This window comes from Alosa alosa, chromosome 21 (genome assembly GCF_017589495.1).
Source record: "Alosa alosa isolate M-15738 ecotype Scorff River chromosome 21, AALO_Geno_1.1, whole genome shotgun sequence".
In the NCBI taxonomy this organism is placed as follows: domain Eukaryota; kingdom Metazoa; phylum Chordata; class Actinopteri; order Clupeiformes; family Clupeidae; genus Alosa; species Alosa alosa.
Genome location: NC_063209.1, coordinates 16046219 through 16059264, shown reverse-complemented (window position 1 = coordinate 16059264; position 13046 = coordinate 16046219). Strand labels below are relative to the sequence as shown.

The following is a 13046-nucleotide window of genomic DNA, read 5'->3' as shown; positions in this document are numbered from 1 at the left end:
TTAAGTCATATCTACTCTAAAATTTTAGAATATCTTTTGATTGCACACTGACAGAGATGCACAACATGCTCCCTCAAAAGCCACAAATTCAAAAGCACAATTATCCTGTTCTGTCATTATTCTGTTGGCATGTTATGGATACCTTTTCGGTCAGGCCTGGGTCTAGACTGCTCAGATTGGGGGTTTGACCATTTTCCTATATATGAAATATCATAGGCTTTGGTCACAGAAAGATAGGGGGGTTTGGGGGCATGCTCCCTGGAAGAATGTTTTAAAAAATGACTCCTTCAATGAGGACTTGATTCAAGGTATCTGCTATGAAAATTGACAGTTACAAAGCAGGATTATTGCAGCACTTGAACTGGTCACAACAAAAAACAGTTACACTTTACTTGAAGGTATCTACATAAGAGTGACATGACACTGCCATGAGCGTGTCATAAACATTATAAACAAGTCATAAATGTTTATGGCATAACACTCCTATCATTTTGTGTCATTCGTTTTTTGCCATGCATGTCAAGTTAAGATTAAGTTTAGGTTTAGGGTTGGGTTAGGTTTAGGTTTAGAGGAAAAAGCTCCGGCTCCCTTCTTCTTCGAATCTTTTTCGACAGTTCTCCCCTAATGATTAGGCCTAGGCTATTGTTGGCTGAGCAGATTTTTAAACTTTAATTTCTTTTTTCCTTTTTCAGGTTTCCATAATGGGTAAATATTCTATATAATTTCTCCTTTAATTCTGTGTGTATTATTGCATATTTTATTTTTCTGTTTTTCAGGTTTCACATTGCCAGAAGATCCCAGGTGTCCCCTCGGGTTCACAATGGAAACGATCTGACCATAATTGGAGGAGGTAGGCCTATGTAGGCCTATATAAATTTAGTAGTGAGAACAGGCGCGCACAATTTCCAGACAAGGAACAATTTCGGGTGCGAGTTAAAAAGAAAGTGTCAAATTAAAGTGATAAAACCACACTCAAGCTTTTTCTCATTGCTTATTTATTTAAACCATTCACACAGTCGCGTTTCGGCCTAAGCCATCATCAGTGGCTACATAAATAAAACAATGAGAAAAAGCTTGAGAGTGCAGTTGTATATTTAATTTGACATAGGCCTACATTTGTTTGTTTGACGTCGACGTTTTTTCCAGATAAATTCATATGGGACCACTAACACCATGACATAAATATAACAAGTGCTATATTTCTTCGGGGGACCTAGATTCATGTGGAAAACACTCCTCAGGTTAAAAAAACATAATCAATTATAAATAAAAAGATGGTGTAGGGCCTACTTTCCTCTCCTACTATGTAATAGACCTATGTCTTATTTATAAATAATATATTAAGATGTTTATTCAGGGATTCCTTGATTAAGGGGGGACATGAAGAGGAAATCGTAAATTCAGTAGGCTTTTCTCCTTAATTGACCTAAGTCTATGCACATTTCTATTTGGAAACTAGAAGGGGGTTGGTCAAAAGTAAGGCATGTATAAGGGTGAAATTATGGGGTGTTGTTTCGTAGTATATGGAAAAGCCAAAGCTGTAGGCTAGCCTGTGATCAAAATTGGCGTGTAGCCGAAAAACAAAGCATGTCCCACATTAGGGCAATCCACACAATTTCTCGCTAACCGTCTATCGCAGCAATTTGGCGCTAATATATAATTGGAAAGCCCGTGTTCCAGCTCGTTTACGCGTAGGCTACAGGTTTTACAGGCACTGGGCCAGCAGTGTAGTTCCTCGAGATACGTACAAAGTGCAGCCCCTGAAAACTACCCCCAACTAGATGTACCGCAGAGCGGTACAAAATATGACTGCCGCCCAGTCCAGCACATGTTTTCCACAAAAATAAGTCACGCTGAAAGGCATCTGGTATCTGCTAGAGAACAAGTACCAAAACATGATTAGTTCATAGATTTCACATGTAATATACATTTTATACACCCCCATCTTGCCTGTTCATAATTCTGAGAAATTTTTGAATTGTGTGCATGTGTGCGTGTACATGTTTATGTTTATGTGTGTGTGGGTGGGTGTGTGTGCGTGCATGTGCATGTGCATGTGCTTGTGTGTTTGCCTGTTTATGTGCCTGTGTGTGTGCATGTGCATGCATGCGTATATATGTCTACTGTGTGAGTATGTGTCATACGTAGGATTACTGTGAATGTATGTGTGTGCGTGTGTATCTGTTTATGCACATGTGTGCATATGCAATGGGTTTACATGACCCCTGGAGGCAAACATACGCAAAAAATTGGTCATCCTAGGCCCTACGGTTCTCAAGATATTCACAGAAAACTGTGTCTACCCTACCCTCCTTTCGGGGGTCCAGTCCAGCGGGGGGCTACATATCAAAACGAAAAGCGATGGTTCCATGCTATCCATGTGGGGTTACATGCCCACCAAGTTTCGTGTAGGCTACCCCGGTCTTACAGTGTCCCGGGAATCCTTGACGGAAATTTGGACATGCGAAAAAGAAAAAAAAAAGAAAAAAATCTGACTAAACCTATGGTCATAATAAGTCAAGTACCTCTGGCTACAGCTTGCAGATCGGGCCTGGGCTCAATGTGGGGCGGAGTGCAACGTTGAGCTCAGCCCAAAATCAGCTTGTCATTCCCCGTCCTCTCTGTGTCCGTCTATTTACCCGGACACGGAGTAGGCCTATAATTTTTTCAAGGAAGAATGCTTCACTAAAGCGTATCCTCCTTGAACTACTGCCCACGTTAATCATGTCCCTTACCCCCTAGCCTTCTAGAATCTGTACACCATCGGCGTTTCTTGGGTAATCTAAGTAGGCTACGCTATAAAGATCATAACATCCAGTCTGCATAGGCCTATATGGCAATTATCATTATCAATGCATTTTAGCTTTAGCATATCGGTATTTTCTTTAATAGTTTAGTATCTGTGCGAGTCCGTACACCGTACAGAACATACAACAATAATATAATAGCCTATAATATCATAATATTGGCCTCTATATAGCCTTGTTTATGTGCATGTTTTTAATTGGCATATAACAACCTTGACACAGCCATACAAAAAGTGTAGTAGCCTACAGTTGTAACAGTAGCGTCATGAATGTAACAGTTCTAAAATCGTGAATCCTGCTGACTTAAACAAAGAGCTTCTGTTTTCAGATAAAATCAACAAAAAAGTCCAAATGTATGACTGTTAAAACAAATGTATTGCATTAGCCATTGCAGACCATATGTCACAGTGTTATGATAGCTCTTTACAGAGGCGTATAAAGCTTTTTAAAAGTGTGGGGGTTGTGGGATAGGAAAATGAAACAATCTGGCCAAATTATAAATAACTTCCTACAGGAACATTGTAAGTATTTTCTAGGAGGGGTGCGGACTATATTGGTGTCCGGGAGTTTCTCCCCCGAAATTTTTTTTGAAATTATCATTGCTATAGGCCTACAAACCATTTTATGCAGTTTGGGAGGGACAGAAGAAGCAGCGCCCCTCATATGTGTGGCTCATGTGACATGTAGGCCTACATGATCTACCTGCCATCACTTCACTATTTGGCACTACCCTACATGGAGACATCTCATGTTATAGATCAAGAAATCATTTCAGAAATTATGTTTTGTGCATATGGGTTAGCAGGCTACAATAAATTCCCTAACAGACAGCAGCCTAATTTTGAGGTATCACTAATACCTATTAAATAAATGTAAAGGACACAGAATAGTGACATAACTGTAAGCTCGCATTCAAAAACGTTTGAAACATATGCAAAGGGAATATAAATAAATAGTGTTGCATATAGCCAGCTTAATTAATGTACATTTAAAGATTATGATTGGCAGTTTCTATGCTTTTTCCATCTATAGTTACAGGAAGCTACGTTGTTGTTTAAACTATTGTTGTTTCTATAGCCTAGTCCACGTTACCTCTAGTTTCACTTGCTGCAGGGACGCACACATTCCATGAGCGCTCATAAGCGTTCTATTTGAGTTACATGCTGGAAATCTTAGTTCTCAAATAGAACTCAAAGGTGTCTTGACGCCGCCGTTTGTAAGATCAAAATAAGATGTTTTAAATGGAACGCGATCGTATGTAAGACAAAGATATCCAGTAGATGTAGCCTACTGTAGCACTACGACACACATTGACAGTGAAATGCCGCCGACGTTTGATCAGATCAAATAAGACGTTCTAAATGGATCACGATGTAATTAGCCTACAGTAAGCTGTTCAGATCTGTTCCAAACGTCTTGGAGACGTGTGCTGACTGTGCTATGTCTATTCATGGGTTTCATCAGGTCCCTTTCCACAGGTGTATTAATCAAGCACCATCCAGTCTGCATTGATAATTAAGGTGCTTGATTTTATACACCTGTGGAAAGGGACCTGATGAAACCCATGAATATAGTTGATGACACCAAATTAAAAAGTATTTCTGATTGGGGAAACGTTTAGCCTAGTTTATTTATTTTTTTCAGTCCGCGGTTCCATATATTCAATCTTGCTGCAAATGATCAGACGTGTGACGCACCGGGCATAACTCAATTTCGCTGCTACGTGGACCAGTAGGTTAATTGTTGAGGAGGCCCATAGTTTGAGAAAAGCTGCAGATCATAGACAGAGAAGGCATAATGCTCCGAGAACAGTAGCCAAAGGTCTTTTTGCAGAAACAACAAGTGCCTTGGTGCACGCACCCCCGCTTTCACTTTGACTTCACTTTGACTTTGACTGATTTCTACATTGTGACAAAAACTGTCAGTCAGACAGTGCATTTTGGTTTACTAAATTAGCGTAATGCGGTAACAATGATCATTTTAATTTTACCTGAAATCTGCTCACTGCAGGCGTTATAATGCAGACCCAAGGAGCTGCACAGACGCACACTTTGAATTTGATCAGAGCGGCGCTGGTTCTTCACTGGCTAATTTGATATGATTAGATGACCGTTCAATCAAATCAACAGACCTATTTGTGTCTCTCTGTGGTTCCAACTCTTACGGGAGCGTTTCTTTCTATATTTTACTTTCATTTTAATCTGACAAAAAGTGTGGGGGATAGAATCGTGTTCTAGCAAAAGTGTGTACGTTATAACACCCACATCCCCCACGCTTGCTACGCGCCTGGCTCTTTATGCTTATTTTGGTCCACTTGATAAAACCAGTAGGCAAAATATAGTTGATAAACTGCTTATTTCTCACATGTCTGAAGCATTTGGTTAAACAGTGATATTTCAAGTTGCTCTGTTAACTTTAAATGGGTGTGATCGCGGCACAAAAATCAAAATCCATAACTAGCAATCAGAAGTGTTGCGCGAAAAAATCAGTTCATTTTGTCATAGAGACGGGTTTCAACTGACCCGCACAGGTAATATGTTTTTATTTTCATTTAATTGCATTTGATATGATTAACTTGAAACAGAGGGACTGAAGATATGAATGACACGTGATTGAACTTCACACGCTCAAATTTCACGAAGCAAATTTAAACAAAACGTTTATTAAACGAATTTTGCACAAAAATAATGCTGCACCTTTTTATCTCTGGTCGTATTAATTAAACCATTCATGTTTGGATGGCTGTAAGATTATACATAATTACATGCTATGATCTTTCCGTACACCATATCTTGAGAATAAAACATTGTTAGATTTGTACCACTGTTACAATTGTAGGCTACCAGTTCTCCCCTACGCAGCTATACCCTACCCAGTAGGCTACTGTTAGCCTAAGAAGCATCTAACCTCCGTGTTATTTTCTCTTGAAGTTGAGAAAATGCCTTTATATATAGATTTAAGCATTCTTCTTAGAGATTATGTTGAGAAATATAACTTGTAGGAAACCAGGTAGACCCTACAGACATGGTCAACGTGAGAAGACGTGCTGAAGGTGGGCTGAGCTCAACGTTGCGCTCCGCCCCACATTGAGCCCAGCCCCGATCTGCATGCTGCAGGGGCTTCTCCATGACATTTGCCATGTGCCATGACATTTTTTACCCCACTGCTAGGCCTACTCTGCCCACAAGATGGCAGTGCCGTGTAATATATCTCACGTACTGTAGACTGTGAAGAATAGCCTATGTCTACTTGGGGTTGGGGACATAGGTTGATCTATTTATAAGAAAAGGCGAGTTACTACAATACATTTTGGCGTCGAATTACATTATTTATTTGACAGTAAAATATGCATGATTTAACAGCAGCTGTGTCCTTCCAAGCTTCTAGGCCTACATCTTACTACTCAATAGTTTTCCATTGCTTTATGTATTTTCGAATCACAGCGCACCATGCAGCCAATAATCATACGTAAAGAAGTTACAACATCTGAATGAACGCGATGAAATTATAGTCCCATATGGACAAGTGGGTTAAGGAATCCCAACAATAACATTGTAGACCACACCTCCAACACAGTTTGAGGAGGACATCCACGCTCTCAGCCCCTCCTCCGTGAATATGGCTGCGGCTTTTGCAATGCAAGCTGCCTGCTCGAAAATTTTGTCAACGATGACCCCCGGTTAGTTTAATTCTTTGAAGTATCTAGTTACTGTCTACAGGAGAAAGGCTTGGAGAAGTTGGCATAGTTTATTGCCCTTCTTATAAAATAAAGGCGTCAAGGGTGCAACATTTTCGCTAACGTTGCATGCACCAGCAACAGCCCGCTGGACTGGACTGACTGTCGGGGTTGACGTTGGCAAAGTTCGGCAATTTGAGATTCATCTGTCAGCTGCTTAGGTTCTTCGATAGCACTTGGATTTGATTTCAACTTAACCATCACACTCTGGCTGAGCTGCGACCAAAGATAACCGGATGAATTGTGCGAATGAGGTGGTCAGGTGTAACGTTACGGTGAACTAAATGGGGATTTTCAACTCAAGAAAATGGACTTTAAGAGCTCAGGGTTTGAGATCATTAGCCAGCAATAGCCTGGTAGCTTGCTAATCTGGCTAGCTAACCAACTAACTGTCGAATCAAGTTGTAAGAATATTGAACGTGTCCACTGTGCAAACTAAATAGCCGTGCACTGGACAAATATTTATGCGCTTCACTTGGTTCTTTTTCTGAGTTGAATTCTGTGCAGTGAGCTAAGGGAGCTCCTCGGCTAACTGGTTGCTAGCATGTTTTCGGTGAAGCCACTGAAGCCGACGTTCAAGTCCTATCTTCCCCCTGTACAGGTGAGTGATGTGAAGATTCACCTTGGATTTTGGATTTCAACCTTTAAATGGTTGACCGAAAATTACCGCTTAACACGTAAAACACTTGCTTAACACATTGGTCGCGATTTTAAGTTAGCATTTACTCATTAAAGTGATCCATATGGATACTGGCAGTATCATTCGGATGTTATGCGTGATTGGTTAGATTGGATAGTAGGCTATACCTGACCCTGTTTTATTTCGGCAAAATTAAGATGGACAGGTTTGCTATATCATTAACTAGGCCTACCTGTACTGGAACTGTGATTTTGCAGTTGCCTACTGATTATTGTCAAAGGACTTTCAAATGTAGGCTACGTTCAACATGCATCTGTGAACAGCAACCTTACTTTCACCATGTGTAGCCTACCATGTTTTACTGTAACCTTTGCTGGAAATGAGACTGCTTTCTCAAGCATAAACATACATGTTTATTGTTGTATGAACTTGTGTACAATCCACAGACTGATCTGAAGAAAAGTCCTCAGCTGACAATCCGGAAACTTGAGGCCAAACTCCTCCCAGGTGAGTTCTCCCCTGGCACGACCTTCATGAGTTGCCAGTCATGTCACACAGATAGAAGCCAGGCAACTTTAAGGCAAGTCAGAAAATGTAGCATACATTTGAATTGAGATGATCATCACTGTTCACTTTCTTTCTTCGGTCATTAGTTTGAAACAAAGGCTGTCATTGCATGGCAATCTTCACAGAGATCACACCAATCTTTATTTTTGCAAGAAGATTTTCATATGTTTTTGTGCCACAATATGCATACAACTTTGTGTTCAGTAATGATTATGCTCCTTGGAATAATAGTTTAGAGCTGTGGTTTTTGTGAGGTAAATGGTCAGATTATTGTAGATGTCCACTGTCCAACCAGGCCTTTAAGAGTTTGATGAGATAATGTGTGAGTTTACTGCAGCCACAGAATCTTAATCAACTTTCATTCCCAAGATTCTTTGCTGCATTCTATAGAGCCCTTGGAATGGTATACAGAACCTGAGTCCCTCTAGACGCCTCAGCTCTCTGGCAGTAGTCTCCATGGTGATGTAGTTCTGAAGCCATGTCTTTCTTTTCTGTCTGCAGACGGCCACGCATAATTTAGCTAACAATAGCTTTGAGCAAGTCTGTGCTTTGTGCTATCTGCCTTCTTACGCACAGTTAGTCTGTGTGTGTGTGTGTGTGTGTGTGTGTGTGTGTGTGTGTATACAGGTGAGAGGAGAGGGTTTTAAATTATTAATTTCATGCCTTCAAAGGTTTCTTCTGCCTTACTTGACAAGGATGCCCACTTTAGCTGTCACCGTATTCTCCGTCTGCGTTCACAGAGCCGTGTGAAATTTTAATGCATGGCTTCATGGCTCTAGCCTCCAGGGCTGGCCTAGTTTGTGTTTAGCTGGGTCGTGTGTTTTCAGTCGGAGAGCTCTTCCTCTTCCTTCTGAGTTGTCAGGGGACTGCCTCCTACGAGACTTCTGATGTGAAGGTATGTGAGTGGCAGGTGACCTGTAGGGTGTGTCATCCTCCTCAGTCGTGCGACCCTTTGTAAATGTGCATGTGACTGGGACACAGACTTGTTTTGTGCGTGCTATCAGCAGAGGGGTTTGCATACCACAGATAAGGTTGAGTGTGTTATTAAGTGGCAGACACTAGGCTACTACTTTGTGTATAGCATGCTGTGGTCGCAGTATAGAAAACTGTGGTCTGTTTTTGTTGTCCACTAGCCTGGGTTTTCCCATGCTGCCTTACGCACGCGATTTTATTCATGCTGCTAGGCAGCCTGGATTCTATGGGCTTCACAAAACGGAGGGAGGGCAGCAAGAAGATGACGACACACCAAAGCCATTATGAGCTACGTACAGATGCATTTGATAGACATTCGTTGCACCCAATAAACGGCTCTGGGTGTTCGTAAACCAGGTTTCAAATACGAGAAAAGGAATGTCTAGTTCCCAGATCCCATCCCAGGCTAATTGTCCACGGCAATTTAAAGAAAACTTTCAATTTAATTTTGAAACATTTGAATATGAGTATGACGGCAGCTTCCCACTTCCCTGTTGCTACACCTGCCACAGGTAAACTGACAGCTTAGAGTGATGGCCTCTCCATCTCATGTTGCGTTGTGGTGTTACTCAAATGACCCAGCTGATTGGCAAGTCTTTAGGAGTATCCAAATGACCCAGCTGATTGGCTAGTCTTTTTAGGAGAACCCAAATGACCCAGCTGATTGGCTAGTCTTTAGGAGTATCCAAATGACCCAGCTGATTGGCTAGTCTTTAGGAGAACCCAAATGACCCAGTTGGTCTTTAGGAGAACCAAAATTACCCAGCTGATTGGCTAGTCTAGGAGTATCCAAATTACCCAGCTGGTTGGACTGGTATTTAGGAGAACCCAAATGACCCAGCTGATTGGCTAGTCTAGGAGTGTCCAAATTACCCAGCTGGTTGGACTGGTCTTTAGGAGAACCCAAATGACCCAGCTTACTGGCTAGTCTTTAGTATCCATGACCTTGCTGGTTGGACTGGTCTTTAGGAGAACCCAAATGACCCAGCTGATTGGCTAGACTTTAGGAACAGCCATAGTGTGGATGGATGTGTGCACTGCTGTCATTAGAAAACATCCATTTCTCTGATGAGCCCATACAGTTCTTGTGCAGACGAGGCTCATTTCCTGTGGCTGTCACGGTGTTTTCCCTCAAGCTGACGCTAACCCTGCACAAATAGTCTGCTAATGGGTTGTGTGTCTCCTTCCGTCATGGCAATATGGGAAGTTTACACAGGACTAATTTCATTAAACTCCCGCAACACTGTCCGGCTTTGTGTGCGTCGGTGCTATGGAAAAATGGGAATGTCCCATCCAACCCACAGGATCAGAAGAAACTAGACTTGGGATAAATAAGAATGGGATTAGCTTTTGGGAAGCAGAAGAGATGGCCTTCAGCTGGAGTAGCCGTAAGAATCTGCATCCTCAGTCATAACCAGAGTAATGAGAAGCACAAGGAGTCCCATCACATCAGGAGTGGTGTAGTATTAATTGATGCCTAAGTACGGTCTACTCTGCACTGTAGCTTGAATGTCATTCCTCATTTATGACAGTCACTGAGGATAAAAGCATCTGCTAAATGTTTGTGAATGTAAATAGGAGTGGAGGGTGACAAGGATGAAGATGATAATTAGAAGGAGGATGAAGAGGCCAATCCTCCTTGTGAGCATGGACCTACTTGTCAGACCTACTTGTGAGCATGTTCTGCGGATGTCAAGCGGTTGGGCCGTATATCTGAACAACATAACCGGCTATTTGGAAGTCTGCTTACACTTCCCTCCTAGTTTGTACACTACTTACACTACTCCCCTCCTAGTATTTCCGACGGACATTATGTAAATGAGCTTGTGTCTGAACGAAGCGAAGATCATGCGGAGATTCTGTTCATGTGCGTGTTCAACCACGCTTAGATTCTGTTCGTGCGTCGGTGTCATTCACACATAATGTCCATGTAAGCATCACATCTGAATCACCCGAAGGGTCGGACCTCCGTTTGACAAAGATCCGCATATACTGCCGAAGTTGTGTTTGAAAACAGCTATAGAGAGTTATAGGAGGAGAGCCTAAAGCCCACAGCGGTGAACCACAGGACGTGTTTGGAGTGAAGGACTAAAGGAATGGACTGAATAGGATGGCATGTATTTGCATGCAGCCAGTGTGTGGGCAAGTTAACCCAAAGCTACTTTGAGTATGTGGTTGGACATAGCGTTTAATCAGTGTGTTTTCATGGAAATTAGCACATGACATGTTATCTTGTTAGCAGCTTGCTCTACCAGTTTAGTTACTGTTCCAGGAACATGTTACTGTAGTAGAGCTTGTTTCATATGGTGGCAAACTGTCAACATTTGTAGCTGTGGAACACAGTCACGTCGAGTGCAGAGGAAAATACTTCCATGATTATTATTCTGTAATTGATTTTCACATATTTCTACATATTCACACAGCTTTCTTGCATATATGGTCATGTATTCTTGCTATTATGCTTAATGTGGGCTTTTCATCTTTATTAGAAATAAATGTCTATTATTTAGAAATGATTTAGAAATTGTTTTATATTATTTTGAACTACTAATGTAGTGTATACATTGTAAGTTGCTTTTGACAAATGTCTCTGACCAATACCATAATTGTAAAGGCACACATTAGTATCTACTGCCCTTGTAATATAGGATCTGTTTGAGCTCCTTGTTGTGTGGGTCAGTGTTGCATGGACACAGCACACTGTATGGAAGAGCACAATAGGCCTGCGGTGATTTCGGGTTGCGGTTCTGCTTATCGCTCCCGGTTCCCGGTTGTTTCTCATCGATTATACTCGATTCTAATATTTCGGTTCTCAACTGTAGCCAGAATTAGGCCATGGTCCTACTCAAAGTGCTATAACAGGATTATTATTGTTGAGTCCAGCTGTGACTGGAGCCATGAATAGCACTGTGAGCAGACCATGAGAGAGAAGTTCTGGGTGAAGCCATAGGGAAGAGTGATGTTGCATGTGTGAATAAAACTGTGTGAGTGTGAGCGCACGCAGTGGAAGATGTGAGAAGAGAGGAAGTGGGCTCAGCGTGAGAAAGAAAGAAAGAAAGAAAGAAAGAAGGAAAAATATGGCTGGTGTCAAACATCAGGAAGAGAGTCTGATTGCATAGAACCAAGTCGAAATTTGAATGTGGAGCAGAAGAGGGGAAATATGAATAGCCAACGTCTAATGTGATGATGAGCACCCAGCAGCACCTGTGGTCGAGCTTGGCAAATAATACGTTTTAGAAGGAAAGGAAAGGACAGTGGACATAAGCTAAAACATCTCTTATCCCCAGCTAAACTAACATCTAGAGTCGACCCAGAGGTATTGTCCAGACTCTGCTGATTGTCCAGACTCAGAATCTGCGTCGTTCTATTAAATAACGTTACTTTGTAGCCTTCCAATCGGTTGAAGCGGAGCTTTGTTACCACGTTATCGAGTGCTTTCAGTTTCTCTTGCGCAGACGCGCACACGAATGCATTGAATGAACGCTCATACCACCACACTTAATTGTAAGCTTATGCCTCTATGTTTAGATGGCACCAAATTAGCAAGTATTTCCTCCCTATTGCAGAAACGTTTGTTTTCTTTTTCTGTCGTTCCGCGCTTCCTTGATCATTTCAAGCAGTCTCCACGTCGCCCATAGTTTGAGAAACGTTTCTGTAAAGGACTATGTTGTTACTGGGGCTGGAGGAGTCCTGAGGGGTATTACTTGGAATACCCTCCTGGGGTCCTGTAGGGAGAGGACTGTTGTCACTGGGGCTATAGGCATCCTGTAGGGAGAGCACTGGGTGGGTACTGGGCTGTGTTGTTACTGGGGCTATAGGCATCCTGTAGGGAGTGCACTGGGTGGGTACTGTGTTGTAACTGGGGCTATAGGCATCCTGTAGGGAGAACACTGGGTGGGTACTGTGTTGTAACTGGGGCTATAGGCATCCTGTAGGGAGAACACTGGGTGGGCACTGGGCTGCACGAGCTGCTGTGTCCCCATCTGGAGTAATTGGCCTCTGAGGCGTTTCCCTTCTGCTTTATAATTAAGCAGCGTGAGATGGACCTTCCCTGTTTCCAAAATAGACACCCCGCGCATACTTTCCCTCTTTTAAAACGCTGACCCACACAAAAACACAACCCTCCCTTTAGCTGTGTGTGTGTGCGTGTGCAAGTGTGTGTGCTTTTCATGTGTGCATGCATTTCCACATGGTGTTGTGTGTGTGTGTGTGTGTGTGTGTGTGTGTGTGTGTGTGTGTGTGTTAATGTTTGTTGGTGTAATTGTTGTGCTGTTGTGTGTGATTTGTGGATGTGTTTCAACACTGGTGTGTGTGTGTTTGTGTA

The 13046-nt window shown here is 42.1% G+C and overlaps 1 protein-coding gene across 1 annotated transcript in view; it reads left to right on the top strand.

Annotated features, from left to right (window-relative positions):
• The first annotated feature begins 6411 nt into the window (after positions 1 to 6411).
• mtmr10 (myotubularin related protein 10) overlaps positions 6412 to 13046 on the top strand; it is a 48832-nt gene continuing 42197 nt past the window's right edge. Inside the window, 2 exon segments of the mRNA XM_048230800.1 lie at positions 6412 to 7144; positions 7630 to 7690. Of these exon segments, the coding sequence (XP_048086757.1) occupies positions 7088 to 7144; positions 7630 to 7690 (118 nt within the window). The 5' untranslated portion in view covers positions 6412 to 7087.